The sequence below is a fragment of the Microcaecilia unicolor genome, chromosome 8, assembly GCF_901765095.1.
Source record: "Microcaecilia unicolor chromosome 8, aMicUni1.1, whole genome shotgun sequence".
NCBI classification, from domain to species: domain Eukaryota; kingdom Metazoa; phylum Chordata; class Amphibia; order Gymnophiona; family Siphonopidae; genus Microcaecilia; species Microcaecilia unicolor.
Window position 1 is genome coordinate 40972906 of NC_044038.1, and position 19750 is coordinate 40992655.

General features: G+C 49.5%; 1 protein-coding gene across 2 annotated transcripts in view; it reads left to right on the forward strand.

Annotated features, from left to right (window-relative positions):
- The window catches only part of USP7 (ubiquitin specific peptidase 7), a 377898-nt gene that overhangs the window by 82445 nt on the left and 275703 nt on the right, over positions 1-19750 (forward strand). For both annotated transcript variants that reach the window (XM_030213526.1, XM_030213525.1), the window contains exons 3-4: positions 6287-6485; positions 14720-14858. In XM_030213526.1, the coding sequence (XP_030069386.1) occupies positions 6287-6485; positions 14720-14858 (338 nt within the window). The remainder of the gene's footprint in view (positions 1-6286; positions 6486-14719; positions 14859-19750) is intronic.

Consider the following 19750-nt stretch of genomic DNA (forward strand, 5'->3'; position numbering starts at 1 on the left):
AGCAGGCTGATTGTTCTCACAAACCCGCCCGCCTCCCCTTTGGAGTTGTGTCTTCCCTTGTCTTTGTCTTGCTACATACGGGACTGACGAACATGAGCCGGTTCGGGCAGGAAGACGGCCGCGCATGCGCAGTGTGCATGGGCGCGCGAGAGCTAGCAAAGGCCTTTGCTAGTGAAGTTTCCGATTGGAGGGGCTGCCATGGATGTCACCCATCAGTGAGAACAATCAGCCTGCTGTCCTCGGAGAATACCTTCTACAGGTATGTAGCATTCGCTGTATGTTCTGGTGTCAGATCAGCGAAGACTTCTATGCTAAGTAATTCTTAATACCAAAGAAATCAGGAAGGTTGAGGCCAATATTGAGCCTGAGATATCATAAACTCTTAATCCGAGGGAAATTCAAAATGAATTGCCTGCAAACTGTGCTGCTCGTTAAGGATGCATATGCATATAGTCAAATTCACCTCTGTACTGGCTAGGAGTTGTAGCATCATACCTTTGGAAGGCAGGAATCTTCATATTCCCTTCCTAAATGATAGATGAAAGGCTCTTTGGGGAGACCAGGTTATTGCTTAATAGGACAATTCTACTACATAGTGTTTTTTTTGTTACTTCATTTTGATGTAATAATAGCACGTACTGGAGCTACTAGGGTTCGTAGTAAACTACCTGAAGTCCCATCTCCATCCTGTTCATCAATTGAAGTTCATAGGAACCCTGCTCGACACACAGACAGTTTGAGCCTGTCTCCCGGAGACGCGTGCGTTGGCGTATGTTGAGATTGTTGGGCCACATGACTTCCACAGTGTATGTAACGTCCATGGCGCATTGTCACGTGATCTGCTCAATGGACCCTGGCTTCTCAGTGGTATCAAGCCACGGTAAGTCTGGAGGATATCATACGAGTGTCCCCGAGCTTGCATGCTGCCTTCAGTGGTGGACAGTTCGGTCCAGTCTGACCTTGGGACTACCATTCCAAATTCCCCAGCCACAAAAAGTGCTGACGACAGATGCATCACTTCTGGGGTGGGGTGGGGGGGGGGGGGGCTCATGTAGATGGGCTTCACACTCAAGGAGCCTGGTCCCTCTGGAAAACGGATCTCCAGATCAATCTCCTGGAGCTCCAAGCGATCTGGAATGCTCTAAAGACTTTCAGAGATTGGCTGTCCAGCCAAATTATCCTAATTCAAACAGACAATCAGGTTGTGATGTATTACACTAACACGCAGGAGGGCACTGGATCTCGCCCTCTGTGTCAGGAAGCCATCTAGATGTGGCTCTGGGTTTGCCATCACGGCATGTTTCTACAAGCCACTTACCTGTCAGGCGTAAACAACGGCCAGGCCGACAGACTGAACAGGATCATGCAACCTCATGACTGGTCTCTGAATATGGGCATAGCCCGCAATGTCTTCCGAGTGTGGATCTTTTTGCCACTCAATTCAACCATGAGGTCTCTTAAGTTCTGTTCCAGGCTTCAGTCCCATGGCAGACTAGCGTCAGATACCTCCCTTCTTCATTGGGGGACAGGTCTTGCGTATCCTCCCATACCTCTAGTGGGAAAGACTTTGTTGAAACTTAGGCAAGACCACAGGACTATGATTCTGATTGCGCCTTTCTGGTTGTGTTAGATTTGGTTCCCTCTTCTGGAATTGTCCTCCGAAGAACTGTGGAGATTGGAGTATTTTCCGACCCTCATCACGTAGAATGAGAGGTCACTTCTACATCCCAACCTCTAGTCTCTGGCTCTCACGGCCTGGATGTTGAGAGCTTAGAATTTGCTTCCTTGGGTCTTTCGGAGGGTGTCTCCTCGGTCTTGCTGGCTTCCAGGAAAGATTCCACTAAGGTGTGTTTCTCTTTTTAAATGGAGGAGGTTTACTGTCTGGTGTGACAGCAATGCCATAGATCCCCATTCTTGTCCTACACAGACCCTGCTTGAATACCTTCTACACTTGTCAGATTCTGTTCTCAAGACCAACTCCGTAAGGGTACACCTTAGTGCAATTAGTGCTTATCGTGTGGAAGGTAAGCCTATCTCTGGACAGCGTTTAGTTGTTCGCTTCATGAAAGGTTTGCTTTTGTCAAAGCCCCCTGTCAAACCTCCACCAGTGTCATGGGATCTCATTGTCATTCTCACCCAGCTGATGAAGGTTCCTTTTGAGCCACTGAATTCCTGCCATCTGAAGTACTTGACCTGGAAGGTCGTGTTCTTGGTGGCTATTACTTCAGCTTAGAGGGTCAGTGAGCTTCAGGTCTTAGTAGTGGATGCACCTTATACTAAGTTTCATCACAATAGAGTAGTCCTTCGCACCCTAAGTTTCTGCCGAAGGTAGTGTTGGAATTCCATCTGAACCAGTCGATTGTCTTGTCAACTTTTTTCTCCGTCCTCATGCCCACTCTGGCAAAAGCAGCTTGCACACCTTGGACTGCAAGAGAGCGTTGGCCTTTTATGTGGAGCGGATGAAGCCCTTCAGACAGTCCACCCAGTTTGTTTCCTTTGATCCCAACAGGAGGACAGTTGCCATTAGTAAACGCACCATTCCAATTGGCTAGCAGATTGCATTTCCTTCACTTATGCTCAAGCTGGACTGTCTTTAGAGGGTCATGTCACGGCTCACAATGTCAGAGCCATGGCTGCGTCAGTGGCCCACTTAGTCTGCCTCCATTGAAGAGATTTGCAAGGCTGCTACGTGGTCTTCAGTCCACACATTCACATCTCACTGTTGCCTTGAGCAGGATACCCAATGCGACTGTCGGTTTGGACAGTGTTGCAGAATTTGTTTGGGGTCTAGAATCCAACTTCATCCTCCTAGACCCTTTTTTGTTCTTTCCCAGGCTGCACTCTCAGCTAGTTTGTATAGTTTCAGGTTAATCTACATTATGTCCTCGCCGTTGTGAGGCCCAATTGACCAATGTTTGTTGTTTTGGGTGAGCCTGGGTGCTAGGGATACCCCATTTGTGAGAATGATTCAGCCTGCTTGTCCTTGGAGAAAGTGAAGATACTTACCTGTAGCAGGTGTTCTCCGAGGACAGCAGGCTGATCATTGTCACAATCCAGCCCACCTCCCCTTGCAGTTGTTTTTGTCTTTTTAATTTTTTTCTTATGCTGTTGGTTTAAACTGAGGAGCACAGTCATGTGTTCGGTGGGAAGGCACATGGTGGGGTGCAGCACGCGAACCAGAAGGCTGTAGAAAATTTTTGGCTGGCTATTATGCTGATTCCCAGGACGACGAGGATCTTTGACCCATTTGTGAGAATAATCAGCCTGCTGTCCTCGGAGAATACCTTCTACAGGAAAGTATCTTTGCTTTATTGAAGACGCTGTTTTGGTGGGGGAAGCTGGAGGGAGGCAGCATAGCAGTGTATTTAAAAATAAATGCTGTTTGCTGCTTTCAGCTTCCTTAAAGTCTTGTGGAGGAGTGGAGAGACTAGGAAGAGAGGGTGGTGTCCTTCCTTGTTGCTGCTATAGGGATCCATAACCAATTTTTTCTTGGGAGCCCCTCATTTGAACTTTTCTGTTGCTTGGTTTTCAAGACTGTCAGAATGTTCAATAATTCTTACTACTTCCAGTGCCAGAATATTTGCTGAGTCAAGACTCTGCTCCTCTCCCAGATCTGGGCATGGTAGCCAAAAGGATGCTATTAAGGGCAGGGCTCAACAAATTTTTTTAGGATCTAGAAGCCAGCCCAAAAGTCTAGGAATCAGACTTGGAACCAGGGCTGTGGAGTTGGAGTCGGTAAAAATATGCTGACTCTAGCTTCAAAATAACTTACATTTTTTATATATATATATTTTTTATATATCTATAATCCTGGATCTAAAATACTGGTAAATGAGTTATATATTGTCGGACAGTAGAAAAATAGTTTTCTGAATCAAAGGTTTGGTGTACTGACTCCACAGGCCTGCTTGGAACACTGGAATTTTTTATTTATGCACATTTATAATTCGCATAATCATAATGTGCTCAAGGTGATATACAGCAAGTTTATTTATTAAATGTTAATAATTAAAGTGGGAGGAAAGGCGTGGATAAGAGGCTACTACTCCCCCCATCACCCACCTACAGCTTACCTTGTAATGGAGCGAGAGGCTTTAGGCTACTACTACTTAACATTTCTAGAGCGCTACTAGGGTTGCGCAGCGCTGTACAATTTAACAAAGAGAGACAGTCCCTGCTCAAAGAGCTTACAATCTAATAGACAAGTGAACGGTCGGTCCGATAGGGGCAGTCAAATTGGGGCAGTCTGGATTCACTGAACGGTAAGGGTTAGGTGCCGAACGCAGCATTGAAGAGGTGGGCTTTAAGCAAAGACTTGAAGACGGGCAGGGAGGGGGCTTGGCGTAAGGGTTCAGGAAGGTTGTTCCAAGCATAGGGTGAGACGAGGCAGAATGAGCGGAGCCTGGAGTTGGCGGTGGTGGAGAAGGGTACTGAGAGGAGGGATTTATCCTGTGAACGGAGGTTATGGGCGGGAATGTAAGGGGAGATGAGGGTAGAAAGATAGGGGCAGCAGACTGAGTGCATTTGTAGGTAAGAAGGAGAAGCTTGAATTGAATGCGGTATCTGATCGGAAGCCAGTGAAGTGACCTGAGGAGAGGGGTGATACGAGTACATCGGTTCTGGCGGAATATGAGACGTGCAGCAGAGTTCTGAACAGATTGAAGGGGGGATAGATGGCTAAGTGGGAGGCCGGTGAGGAGTAAGTTGCAGTAGTTCAGGCGAGAGGTAATGAGAGCGTGGACGAGAGTTCGGGTGGTGTGTTCAGAGAGGAAAGGGCGAATTTTGCTGATGTTAAAGAGGAAGAAGCGACAGGTCTTGGCTATCTGCTGGATATGCGCAGAGAAGGAGAGAGAGGAGTCAAAGATGACTCCGAAGTTGCGGGCAGATGAGACGGGGAGGATGAGGGTGTTATCAACTGAGATAGAAAGTGGAGGAAGAGGAGAGAAGCTAAAGGTGCTGTGGGTGGGTGAGATGGTGCGCCCATCCACCTACTCCCAGAAGCTGTAGCCTTAACCTTTTTTCATTGCCCACTTAAGTCCAACCAGCAGCTTCAGTTTTAACCTTCACTCACTCCCAGCAGCTACAACCCTAAAGTCTCTCTCCATCCCCTTCCCAGCCACACCAACAGCAGCCTTATCACATCATCTCCTGCAGCAAAGGTGTCTCTCAATCCCTCTTCGTCCTCCAACTCTCTCCCCAATCTCCTCCTTAGTAATGATGCTCCTTATGGAGCACTCCCATGCAGCCCCGAACCGGCACTGATAAGAGGTGGTTCAAATTTTGCATTTAGCATCAAAGCATAGAGAAGATGGCTGTGGCCTGATGTGTAGCCACTTTTTCCATTAGAGCTATACCGAATAGCATATTTTACTATTTGGCAGAAGACAAATAATGAAAAATATATTATTTGCCGAATACGGAATAGAAATAATGGGTATTGAGCTTTAATATAACAAATAATAAAGGAAACAACGTGAAATCAGAGTGTTTAATTCAGTAGGATTTAGCACAGTAGAGCCCCTGGATTATTTGTTTTCAAATGTAAATGAATATTTGGCCAATTACAAATTGTTTGGTTCCGAATCAAATGTGAATATTTGGTGCAGCCCTACTTTCCATACACCTATCAGCGCTGTTCTGGGACTGTGAGGGTTGGGGCTTCGTATGTGGGTGTGCCTGCGTCTACTCCTAAGTCGCAAGTGCAGCTTTGGGGGTGTGGAAGGGGGAAGTGTACTTCTTGCTTTGCTTCTGCTCAGGGCTGCAAACTTAGGTGCCAGGTCCCAGTTTTTAGTTGCCATAGTGGCCTGGGGCGTGAGGTTTTTCAAGCATTGCATTAGAGTATTTAAATAAGCAATTAGCTTGTGGAACTCCAGCTGAAATTTAGAAAGGATCAACAAATTGCATATTCAGTTTGTTTATACAATGATACAGATAACGGAGAAAGTTTATAGAGATGTCATAGATTCTTAAATGCTTTTATTAAAAGGGCTATAATTGTCACTAAGTGTTAACAGTAAAGACGCGCGCACACACATACTTTCTCTCAAAAACTACTGCAGGTTATGTATTTCTAAAATATTCTGGAAATCTGATCAACAAATTGTTAGAAATGCTACAGGTTATGTATTTCTAAAACATTCTGCAGATCTACAAATTATTAGGTTTTCAGTCATCAAATAAAACATTTAAAATAAATTTACACATGCATAAACATTTAAACAATAACCCCCTAAACAAAAAACATTGTAAAAAGCTGTACTGAAACCAAAAATATTTATTTTTACAGATACAAGTTGGCGGTCAGAAGCAACTTTTCAGTTTACAGTTGAACGGTTCAGCAGGTTAAGTGAATCTGTTCTTAGCCCTCCCTGCTTTGTACGGAATCTCCCATGGAAGATAATGGTGATGCCACGGTTTTACCCAGACAGACCTCATCAGAAGAGTGTAGGATTCTTTCTTCAGTGCAACGCTGAGTCTGAATCTACGTAAGTTTTTTTTGTGTCCCGTATGCTATATGCTTATTTTTACAGATAAACAGCGTGTGTTATAAATAACTGGGATCAGTAAGTTATTGAAAGTTAAAATTATGAATTAATAAGTCTTTAGTGGCATTGCCTTTATGGGAGAGTTATCACTGTTAGGAACACCTAGTATGCCTGGTACTTCAGTTGGTATACTGAGAGAAATGAATATCCCCTTGGGAGGATAGAGTGGAGGGAGGAGGCGTCAAACCTATAAGTGGAGTTGGTGATGGTTGACTCATGTTATATATAGAAAATAACTTTTCAGTAAACATAGCTGTTCAGAGGCCTTTTAAAATATGATTACTGTGTAAGCAGATGCTTCATAATATAAAATCAACTCAATTAAAAAATAAATAAATAAAATTAGCATATGAACGCTTAAATTGTCTGCAGAGCTCAGCTTGTCACTTGCTTCATTGGTAATCCTAGTTGTCTGGAATTTTGTCAGCTTATCCAGAGTCATCCTGTCAGTTTTGAAGGTGAAGCAAGAATGGAACAAGAGAGTGCACTTAAGCTTGAACCAACTATGACTCTTTCTTAGTGGTTAGGTTTCATACATAGTCTTCCCAAATATCGGTTTTCAGATGCTTTAGTGTGTTATTAATCAGCACTTGTTGCATATTGGTAAATAAGAACATTTCCGAATATGCTGAAAGAATACGTGACTGGTAAGTGTACCTTTTTATAAGCCTCTGAAATATTTTGGCTGATCATTAGGTAATAAAAATATTTTTATTTAAGATTTATATGACAATCTAAAATCTTTTAGATCTGGTTTTTTTATATGGTGGCTTTTAACAAGAAGGCACTTCAGATGTTTACTAGGTCCTCCTGTGTATTATGTTCTGTTCTGTTGGTGGTTTGGCGAATCAGGTAAAGGGTACTTTCCTTGTCATCAAGCAGATGAAGCCATTACGTATGGGTTATGTCCATCAACCAGCAGGGGAGATAGAGAGCACTCAAACTTTCACAGTGCCCTCTTGGCCAGCTAGCTCCACTGCCTCTTCAGTATTCTCTATCTCCCTTAGCAGGGTGGCTGCAGCTTGTTCGAGCTCCAGAAAAATCTGCCGGGAGGTGGTTCCTGGCTTGCCAGTTGTTAACCGGGGTGTTGGAGGCTATAGCAGCTTCACTTTAAAGGCACATAGGTTAGCCCTTTCCCTGCCTTACCCATACCTCTGTGGATGTGGACATATTGCCTTGCTTTCCCTGTCCTTACCCACCAACAGTGGATACAGGCATATAGGTTCGCCCTTTCCCTGCCTTTCCCACTCATCTGAGCCTCCGGAGTCTTCAATACCTCTGCTTTCCTCACAGCTTAAAAAAAAAAAAAAAAAAAAAGTCGCGTCGCGTTTTTAAACGCAGAGATGCTGGAACAGAGGTTTTTTGACCTGATTTTCAGCAGGATCGTAGTTGTACACTAGATCCTTTGAGGTAAGAGTGTTTTCCAACTCCTCCGGGGTGGGCCCGCGATCGGGGCGATTTTGGCGCGAAACCGCCATTTTGGATTTTACCGCCGTTTTTCGGCGATGGCTGCGGACAATGTAAAGCGCTGTTCCACTTGTGGCAAGCGCAAATCAGCAGCAGGGCTCTGTAAATCGTGCTGTATTGGCGTAGGAGCCGGCCTGAGCATGGCGAGCGATGTTTCTTCCCGCTCTGAGCTGACAGCGGGCGCCATTTTGCTTACACCGCATGGCGCGGCCTCCGTGGACACGGAGAGACCTGAGCCGGGTGGGGCACCTCGAGATGAGGTTACTTCAGGAGTGGCTAGCACCGGACAGGATTTGGGTGCCCAGGGTGAGATTTTCTCCCCGGATTTTGTGCTTTTGCTGCATAAAGCATACATGATGAAAAGAGCCCTTCCTCAAGGGTCGCCTGAGGCTCCTCTGATTGCCCCCCCCCCCCCCCCCCCCCCGATGGATTCTGGCCTGGGACTGCCCAGTGAGGTTTTTTTCCCGGATGCTTGGCCTAAAGATAAGCGCAGAAGGGTTAATTCCCCTTCAGATTGTGGTGCACCTTTTCCCCCCCGTGGTCGGGGTGTGAGGATTCGGAGAACTCTGACAGACGTTCTTGGTCTGAGGAACCAGAGTCAGGTGCGGATTTACCACAGGATCTGGATGATCCCTCCGCGGTGAGGATTTTCCACCGTGATGAGCTGCCAGCGCTTATTTCAGATACCCTGCAGGCCCTCTCGATTGAAGATCCTGACAGTGGCATGGCCTCCTCAGGTAATCCCAGGATGGCTAGTACCAAGAAAGCTGCTCGGGCCTTCCCTTTGCATGACTCCATCCTAGAGCTTGTTTCGGCTCAGTGGGCTGACCCCGAGGGACCTTTGAGAGTTTCCAGGGCTATGGGGCAGTTATACCCTCTGCGTGAGGGACATATGGCTCGTTTTCAAATGCCTACAGTGGATGCCCTAGTCACTGCGGTGACAAAGAGAACTACCCTCCCTGTTGAAGGAGGTGTTGCCCTGAAGGACGTTCAAGACCGTAGGCTGGAAACAGCGTTGAAACGGTCCTTTGAAATTGCAGGTCTCACTGTTCGGGCGTCTGCATGCAGCTGTTATGCTGTGAGAGCCTGCCTAGCTTGGCTGCAACAGGCAGTGGCTCAGCCCGGAGATGGAGCGGAGCCCTTCTTGGATGTGGCTCCGCGGATGGAGGTGGCCTTGTCCTTTCTGGCTGATGCCCTTTATGACCTTGTCAGAGCTTCGGCTTAACAAATGGCAGTAGCAGTGGCGGCTCGCCGTCGTCTGTGGCTACGACACTGGGCAGCGGACATGGCCTCTAAGCAAAGGTTGGTGAAGTTGCCTTTTCAAGGACTTCTCCTATTTGGTGAGGAGTTAGAGAAAATTGTGAAAGGCCTGGGTGATCCAAAACCCCAGCGCTTGCCCGAAGATAGGCAGAGGCCTTCCTCTAAGGGCCAGGCGGTCCACTCCTCGTACAGACCTCGCTTCCGTGAAGCTAGAAGGTACCGCCTGGGGCGTTCTGCTGGGTTCACTTCACGTGCCCGTGGTCAGCAGAGGAACTCCTTTCGCTCGGACAAGCGTTCCGCAGCCGGTGGCTCAAGACCAGGAGTTCAGGGGCGACCCTCTCAATGATGGTGCGCCGGCCCTCTCCTCGATGCCTGTCATCGGAGGACGGCTTTCCCTCTTTGTCGAGGAGTGGGCCAAGATTTCCTCAGATCAGTGGGTTCTGGACCTGATCAGAGATGGATACAGAATAGAATTCAACGCCCCAGTAAGAGACGTGTTTGTGGAGTCCCGATGCGGTTCTGCCGTCAAACGGGCGGCGGTGGAGGAGACTTTACAAGGTCTGATTCAGTTAGGGGCAGTGACCTCGGTGCCTCCCGCCGAGCAAGGCTGCGGCCGATACTCCATCTACTTTGTGGTGCCGCGAAAAGGTGGGTCCTTTCGCCCTATTCTGGACTTAAAAGAAGTGAACAAGTCCCTGAGAGTGCGGCATTTCCACATGGAATCCCTGCGCGCCGTCATTGCGGCGGTTCAGCCAGGAGAGTTTCTCACGTCTCTAGACCTGAAAGAAGCGTACTTGCACATACCGATTTGGCCCCCGCACCAGAAGTTTCTGAGGTTTGCGGTGTTGGGAAAACATTTCCAGTTCAGGGCCTTGCCTTTTGGCCTCGCCACAGCTCCCTGAACCTTTTTGAAGGTAATGGTGGTAGTAGCTGCTTTTCTCAGGCGAGAAGGTATCAGGGTTCACCCGTACCTAGATGACTGGCTCATCAGAGCAGACTCTGCAACAGAGAGCTTACAAGCTACAGCCAGAGTGGTCTCAGTACTGCAATCTCTAGGCTGGGTCATCAATATGGCCAAAAGTCACCTGTCCCCTTCACAATCTCTAGAGTTTTTGGGGGCCAGGTTCGACACAGTCTCGGGCTATGTGTTCCTACCCGAGCTAAGGCGGTGCAAGCTTCAGAATCAGGTCCGTCTGCTCCTGAGGATGCCCCGCCCGCGAGCTTGGGACATTGTCCAGCTGCTGGGATCGATGACAGCCACGATGGAAGTGGTACCCTGGGCGAGAGCGCACCTGAGACTTCTACAGTATTCCCTACTCCGGAGATGGTCTCCTATTTCTCAGGATTATCAATGCAGACTTACTTGGCTCCCTGCGGCCCGTCTCAGCATGGAGTGGTGGCTCTCGGACAGCATGCTGCGGCGATGAATGCCGCTGACGCTCCCCGTTTGGTGCCTAGTGGTAACAGATGCCAGCCTGAAGGGCTGGGGTCACACTGCAAGGGGAAGCATGCCCAGGGTCTATGGACACCCAAGGAGTCGGAGTGGTCTATCAACCGCCTAGAGTTGAAAGCGGTGTTTCAGGTGCTTCTGGCCTTTCAAGTGACCCTGGAAGGATTGGCTGTCAGAGTGATGTCGGACAACACGACAACGGTGGCCTATATAAATCGACAAGGCGGAACAAGGTGCAGAGCACTAGCCGCGCAGGCCGAACTGATTTGCCACTGGGCCGAGCTGCATCTTCAGTCGGCAGCTCATATTGCAGGTCAGAGCAATGTGCAGGCCGATTATCTGAGCAGGCATCAGATCGATCCAGCAGAATGGAATCTGGCAGACGAAGTATTCCTGCAGATCTGTGCCAAATGGGGCAAGCCCGTGATGGATCTAATGGCGACAAGTGCCAATTCCTAAGTCCCATGCTTCTTCAGCAGACGGAGAGATCCTCGCTCGGCGGGTTTGGATGCCTTGGCTCAACCCTTGTCTCCGGGTCTACTTTATGTGTTTCCCCCATGGCCCTTGATAGGGCGCCTGCTCTTGCGGATTCGGCTGCACCCAGGAGAAGTGGTCCTCATCGCCCCGGATTGGCCAAGGAGACCTTGGTATGCAGACCTCCGACAGATGCTCCTGGAGGCTCCTCTGCCGTTACCTCTGGTACCGAACCTGTTGACTCAGGGACCGGTAGCCATGGAGGACACCGGCCGCTTTGGTCTTACGGCATGGCTATTGAGAGGGCGCAATTGAGGGATAAAGGTTATTCCAATAAAGTTATTTCCACTCTCCTGCAAGCCCGCAAGCGGTCCACTTCCGTGGCTTATACCAGGATTTGGTGCCTGTTTGAGTCTTGGTGTGCTTCCAGAGCCATTGTTCCAATGCGGGCTCCTGTCTCGCCGATTCTGGACTTTTTGCAGGAAGGTGTACAAAAAGGCTTGGCCTATAATTCCCTGCGGGTGCAGGTGGCAGCGTTGGCCTCCCTTCGTGGTAAGGTGGAAGGCGTGTCTTTGGCTGCTCACCCAGATGTGGCATGGTTTCTTAGAGGGGTGCTTCGGCTCCGACCTCCAGTGCGAGCACCCTGTCCAGCTTGGAACCTGGGGCTAGTTTTGAAAACCCTGCAGGCATCTCCTTTTGAGCCACTTCGGCGAGCATCGGAGAAAGACTTGACACTGAAGACCGTTTTTCTGGTGGCCATTACTTCGGCGAGACGGGTGTCAGAGCTCCAGGCGCTGTCCTGTAGAGACCCATTTCTGCAATTTTCAGAGTCCGGAGTCACGGTTCGGACCGTGCCTTCCTTTATGCCTAAGGTGGTTTCAGCCTTTCACTTAAACCAGCCTATTTTCTTGCCCTCTTTTTCAGAGGAAGAGTTTCCAGAATCTTTTGGGCAGCTGCACCTTTTGGATGTGCGCAGGACTCTGCTGCAGTATCTGCGAGTTACTAACTCTTTCAGGATTTCTGATCATCTGTTTGTTTTGCTATCCGGTTCTCGCAGAGGGTCTCCAGCGTCTAAAGCCACTATTGCACGCTGGCTCAAAGAAACTATCTTTTCAGCTTATCTGCTGGCCGGCAGGGTTCCGCCTGTAGCCTTTAAGGCACATTCTACTAGAGCGATTTCTTCCTCTTGGGCTGAAACTGGAGCACTCTCTCTTCAAGAGATATGCAGTGCAGTAACATGGGCTTCTAAGCTCTCCTTTGCCCGACATTACAGGCTGGATGTGGCTGCCAGGAGGGATGCGCGTTTTGGTGCACAAGTGCTAGCGCGTGGTTTGGCTTGTTCCCACCCTATCTAGGGATTGCTTTGTTACATCCCATACGTAATGGCTTCATCTGCTTGATGACAAGGAAGGGAAAATTAGGTTCTTACCTTGGTAATTTTCTTTCCTTTAGTCATAGCAGATGAAGCCATGAGCCCTCCCTGTATGATTGTCTGTATGCTGTGAATCTGTTTTTCAGGTTCTGTTCTAATTTCCTGAAGTTCCTTCCTTGGGAGAAAGTTGGAAAACAATCTTCAGGATTCATGTTCAGTTTAAATTTAGGAGGATGTGTTCATTCCCTCCAGCATGTTTTTTTTGGAGGATGTGTTGATTCTCTCCAGGAGGCGCGTGTGTTCCCCTCCAGTTCTATAAATAGGAGGATGAGTTCATTCCCTCCAGTGTGTTGGGAGGATGTGTGATTCCCTCCAGGAGGCGCGTGTGTTCCTCTCCACTTATACAATAAGGAGGATGAGTTTATTCCCTCCAGGAGGATGTGCATTCCCTCCTTTATGAGTTCATGTCCTTGTGATGGGCCATCGTTCGCTGTGAGGAAAGCTCTTGTGATTCCCATTGCGGTTTGCCATACTGCTTTGGAAGCTTCAAATACTGAAGAGGTAGTGGAGCTAGCTGGCCAAGAGGGCACTGTGAAAGTTTGAGTGCTCTCTATCTCCCCTGCTGGTTGATGGACATAACCCATACGTAATGGCTTCATATGCTATGACTAAAGGAAAGAAAATTACCAAGGTAAGAACCTAATTTTCCCATATTTTTTAAACCACGAATCCGTGCTGTGCAGTTTTCTGGGAATACAGCAGCACACTTTATATAGGAGCCCTTTTACTAAAGCTTAGTGTGTGCTAACTAACTAAATCCCCCAAAAAATGACCGCTGGTAATAAAGATCTAAAATGTATACAAGCCAGGGTCTGAACAAACGAGGAGTGAGTGGGAGAACAGCTATAACATAAGTCTGCACCAGTAATAAATAATAATTAGTGTAATTTAGGAGTAATCTCAGCTCAACCTTGTTTAAATACATCTCTGAAGTTCCTGACAAAGTTAATTCGAAACTCTGCAGAGTTGAATTTGCAGAGGTCTAGTGTGGATTATCAAGCTTTCACAATGAGCATCGATTATTAAGTCAGTAGACAGCAGAGCGTTGGAATGCTTAAAAGACAGAAATTTTCCATCGGCGCATGCTGTACGATTTAAAGCAGTATTTGTGGGACCACGGGATGCCACTGAAAGAGGGGATCCTGGACTACATAGATGAATCAGAAGTGGACCACTGTAACACAAGCTAAGTGCCTATTAATAGAAGGATGAAGCATACATATATTTTTTTTCCAATCCATTAAGAGTGCGGAGACATTTTGGCACATCAGTTGTTTTGATGATTGGAATAAGGATAACATTATAGGAGAAAGTTTAGTGAGTGCTATGCTATGGATGGAGAGAACAGTTATTTTAAGATAGTCATTTTGCATATAGTTTACGTTTAAACACAGAGCACAGGGTGTTTGCTCACTTAAGATAAAAATTAAAAACAGTGGAGTAGTTCAATGATCGAGAAGCTTATCCACCCGTAGAGACACCAATTGTCTTTGTGTAGTCTCGTTTGGGCGCGTCTATACTCCGAGATTACTCCTAAATCACACTGATTATTATTATTTATTATTGGTGCAGACTTACGTTATAGCTGTTCTCCCACTCACTCCTCTTTTGTTCAGACCCTGGCTTGTATACATTTTAGTGTGTGCTAACAGCATTAACGTTCCTAATGCTAAGAAGCTCAGAAGTATAAAATGGGCTTCTTAACATTTAATACTTGCTCATTCCATTAGTGCACACTAAGTTTTAATAAAAGGACCCCATATAGGGCTAGATTTACTAAACTACCACATAATCTTGTGCTAACTTACATTAATGCATGTTATTTATCACAGGTCCTGTGTTATGCAGTGGGACCTATTCATTACTGTAATGCGTGGTAATGATGTTAGCATGCAATAATGCGATAGCACAGTAAAATAAATCGTATGGGCACAGATGGAGGAAGTTAATTCATTGTGCATTTGTAATTAATATTGTGATATATCAGTGGTGAACACCTATTGTGATGCTGCAGAATTTGTTTCCTAATAACCATTCAGTTGACTTGAAGTCCAGCTACAGCAGGTCCAGTTATTCTGTTTGACATTACAGGTCATGGTCCTGCCATGCGCAAGCTGTGCTGAAGATAATAAATTACAAGGATGATGAAAAATCTTTTAGCCGTCGTATTAGTCATTTGTTTTTCCATAAAGAAAATGACTGGGGCTTTTCCAATTTCATGGCATGGAGTGTAAGTAATGCTTTCCTGGCCTTTTAAAACATAATTTATCTTTTAAAGTGATACCCAAAGGTTGTGTATCCAAGACACATGCAAAATGTGTTAAATTTAGGGAAAGATACTTTTTGATATTACATAATGCCTGGTTTGTGGTTGTCCGCAGAATATTCCTTTTGACTGTACTATTCATATCAGCTCAAAGCATATCCATAATGACTTTTAATCAACAAATGAATGTAATACCACTGAAACCATTTCCTTTCTCATTTGGGGTGCTTGCCTTATCATAACAAAACCTGATAGCATGACCTATGAAGCAGGATCTAATATAGACCTTCACAGAGCAAATGAGCTTCAGACAATTTGTCTCAAAACATTTTCAGACCGTTACTCCCTTTTTAGCTCTTATATTGTTCATCGTGCATACTAGTGCAGAGCTGTGCAAGAAATCAAAATTTGAAAAGCAGAAATTTTTTTTTAATTTATCAGCTTATATTCAGTACATTCCAGAGAGGTATTCAGAATTCACACTGCAGTATATTGTCATGTTCACATTGCCAATATGATCATGTTTCAAGCATTACAGCTCTGCATCTGAGAACTCGTGATCTAATCTCGTCTGAACCTCATTTGCTCTTTGATGGCCCTTTAACTGTACTGTACATTCTCCGAGGACAAGCAGGCTGCTTGTTCTCACGACTGGGTGACGTCCGCGGCAGCCCCCACCAACCGGAAAAAAGCTTCGCGGGACGGTCGGCACGCAGGGCACGCCCACCGCGCATGCGCGGCCGTCTTCCCGCCCGTGCGCGACCGCTCCCGCCAGTTCCTTTTTTTCCGCATCTGGAGAGAGTCGTGCCTCGCCGCTCTCTCGGATTCAGCCGCCGGATTTCGATCGCGGATCGTGCTTTTTCTTTGTTTAATTTTGTTTAGTTACCGTCCGGTTTCTTTTTAAAAAAAAAAAAAAAAAAAAAGAAGCCCTGCGCGTGTGGAGCACGCGCCCCCTTTTTCCCTCGCTTCCAGCGGGGACGCCGCGTTGCGGCCTAGTGGCCGCACGGTCGTTTCCTTTTCGTGGTGTGATTTCAGCCACCATTGACGATTTTGACTTCGCCGACACGATTTTTCCGTCGATGTCCTCAAGGGTCCCGAGTGGATTTAAAAAGTGTGGTCGCTGCGGCCGGCCGATCTCGCAGACCGACACCCACGCTTGGTGCCTCCAGTGCCTCGGGCCGGAGCACAATATCAAGTCGTGTTCCCTGTGTCTCGGTCTCCGGAAACGGACTCAGGTTGCGAGGCAAGTTCTGCGGGACCGTCTTTTTGGAACTTGCGCCGGCCCCTCGACGTCGACCTCGACGGCATCGGTATCGACGCCCGGTCCTTCGGTACCGGTATCGATGCCCGAGACATCGGCACCGATGGCATCGACCCCAGGAGAACAGGTCCCATCGGCCCGCCGGTCCGCTGGCGAGGGCAGAGGTGAGCGGCCGCGTGGGCAGTCGGCCCCGGTCACTCCCTCAGCCCGTGGTCCTCGGGACCGAACCCTGTCTGACCCGGCTCCCCGGGACCGAGGGGGATCGTCCTCCTCCTCCTCCATACCTCCCGGCACCGGTGACGCGCATCGGAAGAAAGACAAGAAGCGTCGTCACCGGTCGCCCTCGGTGCATCCGGACATCGGAGAGGAGGCGCCGCCGAAGCGTCATCGTCGAGAGGAGAGGTCCCCGTCGGTCGTGGAGGTACCGACGCGTCAGGGTTCCAGCACCTCGGTGCCGTCTCCTGGCCCCCATCAGCTTCTGACACCGACACCCCTACCGGCCCCACCGCCTTTCCCGGCAGCGGACCTGGACGAGTGCCTCAGAGCCATCCTTCCGGGGATCCTGGAAGGGCTGATGCGCCAGGCTGTGCCGGCGCCGGGGGTGCTTGCGCCCTCGGCGCCGATGTCTGTGGCGCCGGTGAGCTCTAGCCCGGCGCCGGGGCCGTCGACACCGCCGCCGCTTGCGGCGCCGGTCTCGACCGCCACGCAGGTGGAGTCCCCGTCGACGTCGATGGAGGGAGCTCCGTCCCCGCCGGCGCGGGAGTCCACCGCTCGACGACACCGAGACCTCGGTGCCTCGACGTCGAGTTGGGCCCGGTTCAGGACTCAGCTACATGAGCTTATGTCCGATACCGGGGAAGAGGAGGACCCTAGATATTTCTCCTCAGAGGAGTCTACGGGCCTTCCCTCGGACCCCACGCCTTCACCGGAGAGGAAACTCTCACCCCCCCGAGAGCCTCTCCTTTGCCTCCTTTGTGCGGGATATGTCTATCAGCATTCCCTTTTCCGTGGTCTCTGTGGAAGAGCCGAGGGCCGAGATGCTCGAGGTCCTCGACTATTCATCGCCACCTAGAGAGTCCTCCATGGTGCCGCTGCACAATGTCCTCAAGGAGACACTGCTTCGGAACTGGGTGCGACCGTTAACTAACCCCACCATTCCCAAGAAAGCAGAGTCCCAGTACAGGATCCACTCCGACCCAGAGTTAATGCGGCCCCAATTGCCCCATGACTCGGCGGTCGTGGATTCTGCTCTCAAGAGGGCACGGAGTTCGAGGGATACCGCCTCGGCGCCCCCGGGGCGGGAGTCTCGCACTCTGGACTCGTTTGGGAGGAAGGCCTACCAATCCTCCATGCTCGTGACCCGCATCCAGTCATACCTGCTCTATATGAGCATTCACATGCGGACCTATGTGCAACAACTGGCGGACCTGGTCGAGAAGCTCCCGCCGGAGCAGTCCAGGCCTTATCAGGAGGTGGTCAGGCAGCTGAAGGCGTGCAGAAAGTTCCTGTCCAGGGGTATCTATGACACCTGTGACGTGGCATCTCGTGCTGCGGCCCAAGGTATAGTGATGCGCAGGCTCTCATGGCTGCGTGCCTCTGACCTGGACAACCGCACCCAGCAGAGACTGGCCGACGTCCCTTGCCGGGGGGATAACATTTTTGGTGAGAAGGTCGAGCAGATGGTGGACCAACTGCATCAGCGGGAAACCGCTCTCGACAAGCTCTCCCACCGGGCGCCTTCAGCATCCACCTCAGCAGGTGGACGTTTTTCCCGGGCCCGGCAGGCTGCACCCTATTCTTTTGCAAAGCGTAGGTACAACCAGCCGGCCCGAAGGCCTCGTCAGGCACAGGGACAGCCCCAGCGCGCTCGTTCCCGTCAACAGCGTGTGCCTAAGCAGCCCCCTGCGCCTCCACAGCAAAAGCCAGGGACGGGCTTTTGACTGGATCCACGGGAACATAGCCGCCCTCAAAGTGTCCGTACCGGACGATCTGCCGGTCGGGGGGGAGGTTAAAATTTTTTCACCAAAGGTGGCCTCTCATAACCTCCGACCAGTGGGTTCTCCAAATAGTGCGGTGCGGATACGCCCTGAATTTGGCCTCCCTGCCTCCAAATTGTCCTCCGGGAGCTCAATCCTTCAGCTCCCATCACAAGCAGGTACTTGCAGAGGAACTCTCCGCCCTTCTCAGCGCCAATGCGGTCGAGCCCGTACCACCCGGGCAGGAAGGGCAGGGATTCTATTCCAGGTACTTCCTTGTGGAAAAGAAAACAGGGGGGATGCGTCCCATCCTAGACCTGAGAGGCCTGAACAAATTCCTGGTCAAAGAAAAGTTCAGGATGCTTTCCTTGGGCACCCTTCTGCCAATGATTCAGAAAAACGATTGGCTATGTTCCCTGGATTTAAAGGATGCATACACTCACATCCCGATACTGCCAGCTCACAGACAGTATCTCAGATTCCGCCTGGGCGCACGGCACTTTCAGTATTGTGTGCTGCCCTTTGGGCTCGCCTCCGCCCCACGAGTGTTTACAAAGTGCCTCGTGGTGGTGGCGGCGTACCTACGCAGGCTGGGAGTGCACGTGTTCCCATATCTCGACGATTGGCTGGTCAAGAACACCTCGGAGGCAGGAGCCCTCCGGTCCATGCAGTGCACTATTCAACTCCTGGAGCTGCTGGGGTTTGTGATAAATTACCCAAAGTCCCATCTCCAGCCAACCCAGTCTCTGGAATTCATAGGAGCTCTGCTGAATACCCAGACGGCTCAGGCCTTCCTTCCCGAAGCGAGGGCCACCAACCTCCTTGCCCTGGCTTCGCAGACCAGAGCGTCCAGCAGGTCACAGCTCGGCAGATGTTGAGACTTCTGGGTCATATGGCCTCCACAGTTCATGTGACTCCCATGGCTCGTCTTCACATGAGATCTGCTCAATGGACCCTAGCTTCCCAGTGGTTCCAAGCCACCGGGAATCTAGAGGATGTCATCCGCCTCTCCACCAGTTGCCGCACTTCACTGCTCTGGTGGACCATACGGACCAATTTGACCCTGGGACGTCCATTCCAAATTCCGCAGCCCACGAAGGTGCTGACGACGGATGCATCTCGCCTGGGTTGGGGAGCTCATGTCGATGGGCTTCACACCCAGGGTCTGTGGTCCCTCCAGGAAAAGGATCTACAGATCAACCTCCTGGAGCTCCGAGCGATCTGGAACGCGCTGAAGGCTTTCAGAGATCGGCTGTCCTGCCAAATTATCCAAATTCGGACAGACAATCAGGTTGCAATGTATTACGTCAACAAGCAGGGGGGCACCGGATCTCGCCCCCTGTGTCAGGAAGCCGTCGGGCTGTGGCGCTGGGCGTGCCAGTTTGGCATGCTCCTCCAAGCCACATACCTGGCAGGCGTAAACAACAGTCTGGCCGACAGACTGAGCAGAGTCATGCAACCGCACGAGTGGTCGCTCCATTCCAGAGTGGTACGCAAGATCTTCCGAGAGTGGGGCACCCCCTCGGTGGACCTTTTCGCCTCTCAGACCAACCACAAGCTGCCTCTGTTCTGTTCCAGACTTCAGGCACACGGCAGGCTAGCGTCGGACGCCTTTCTCC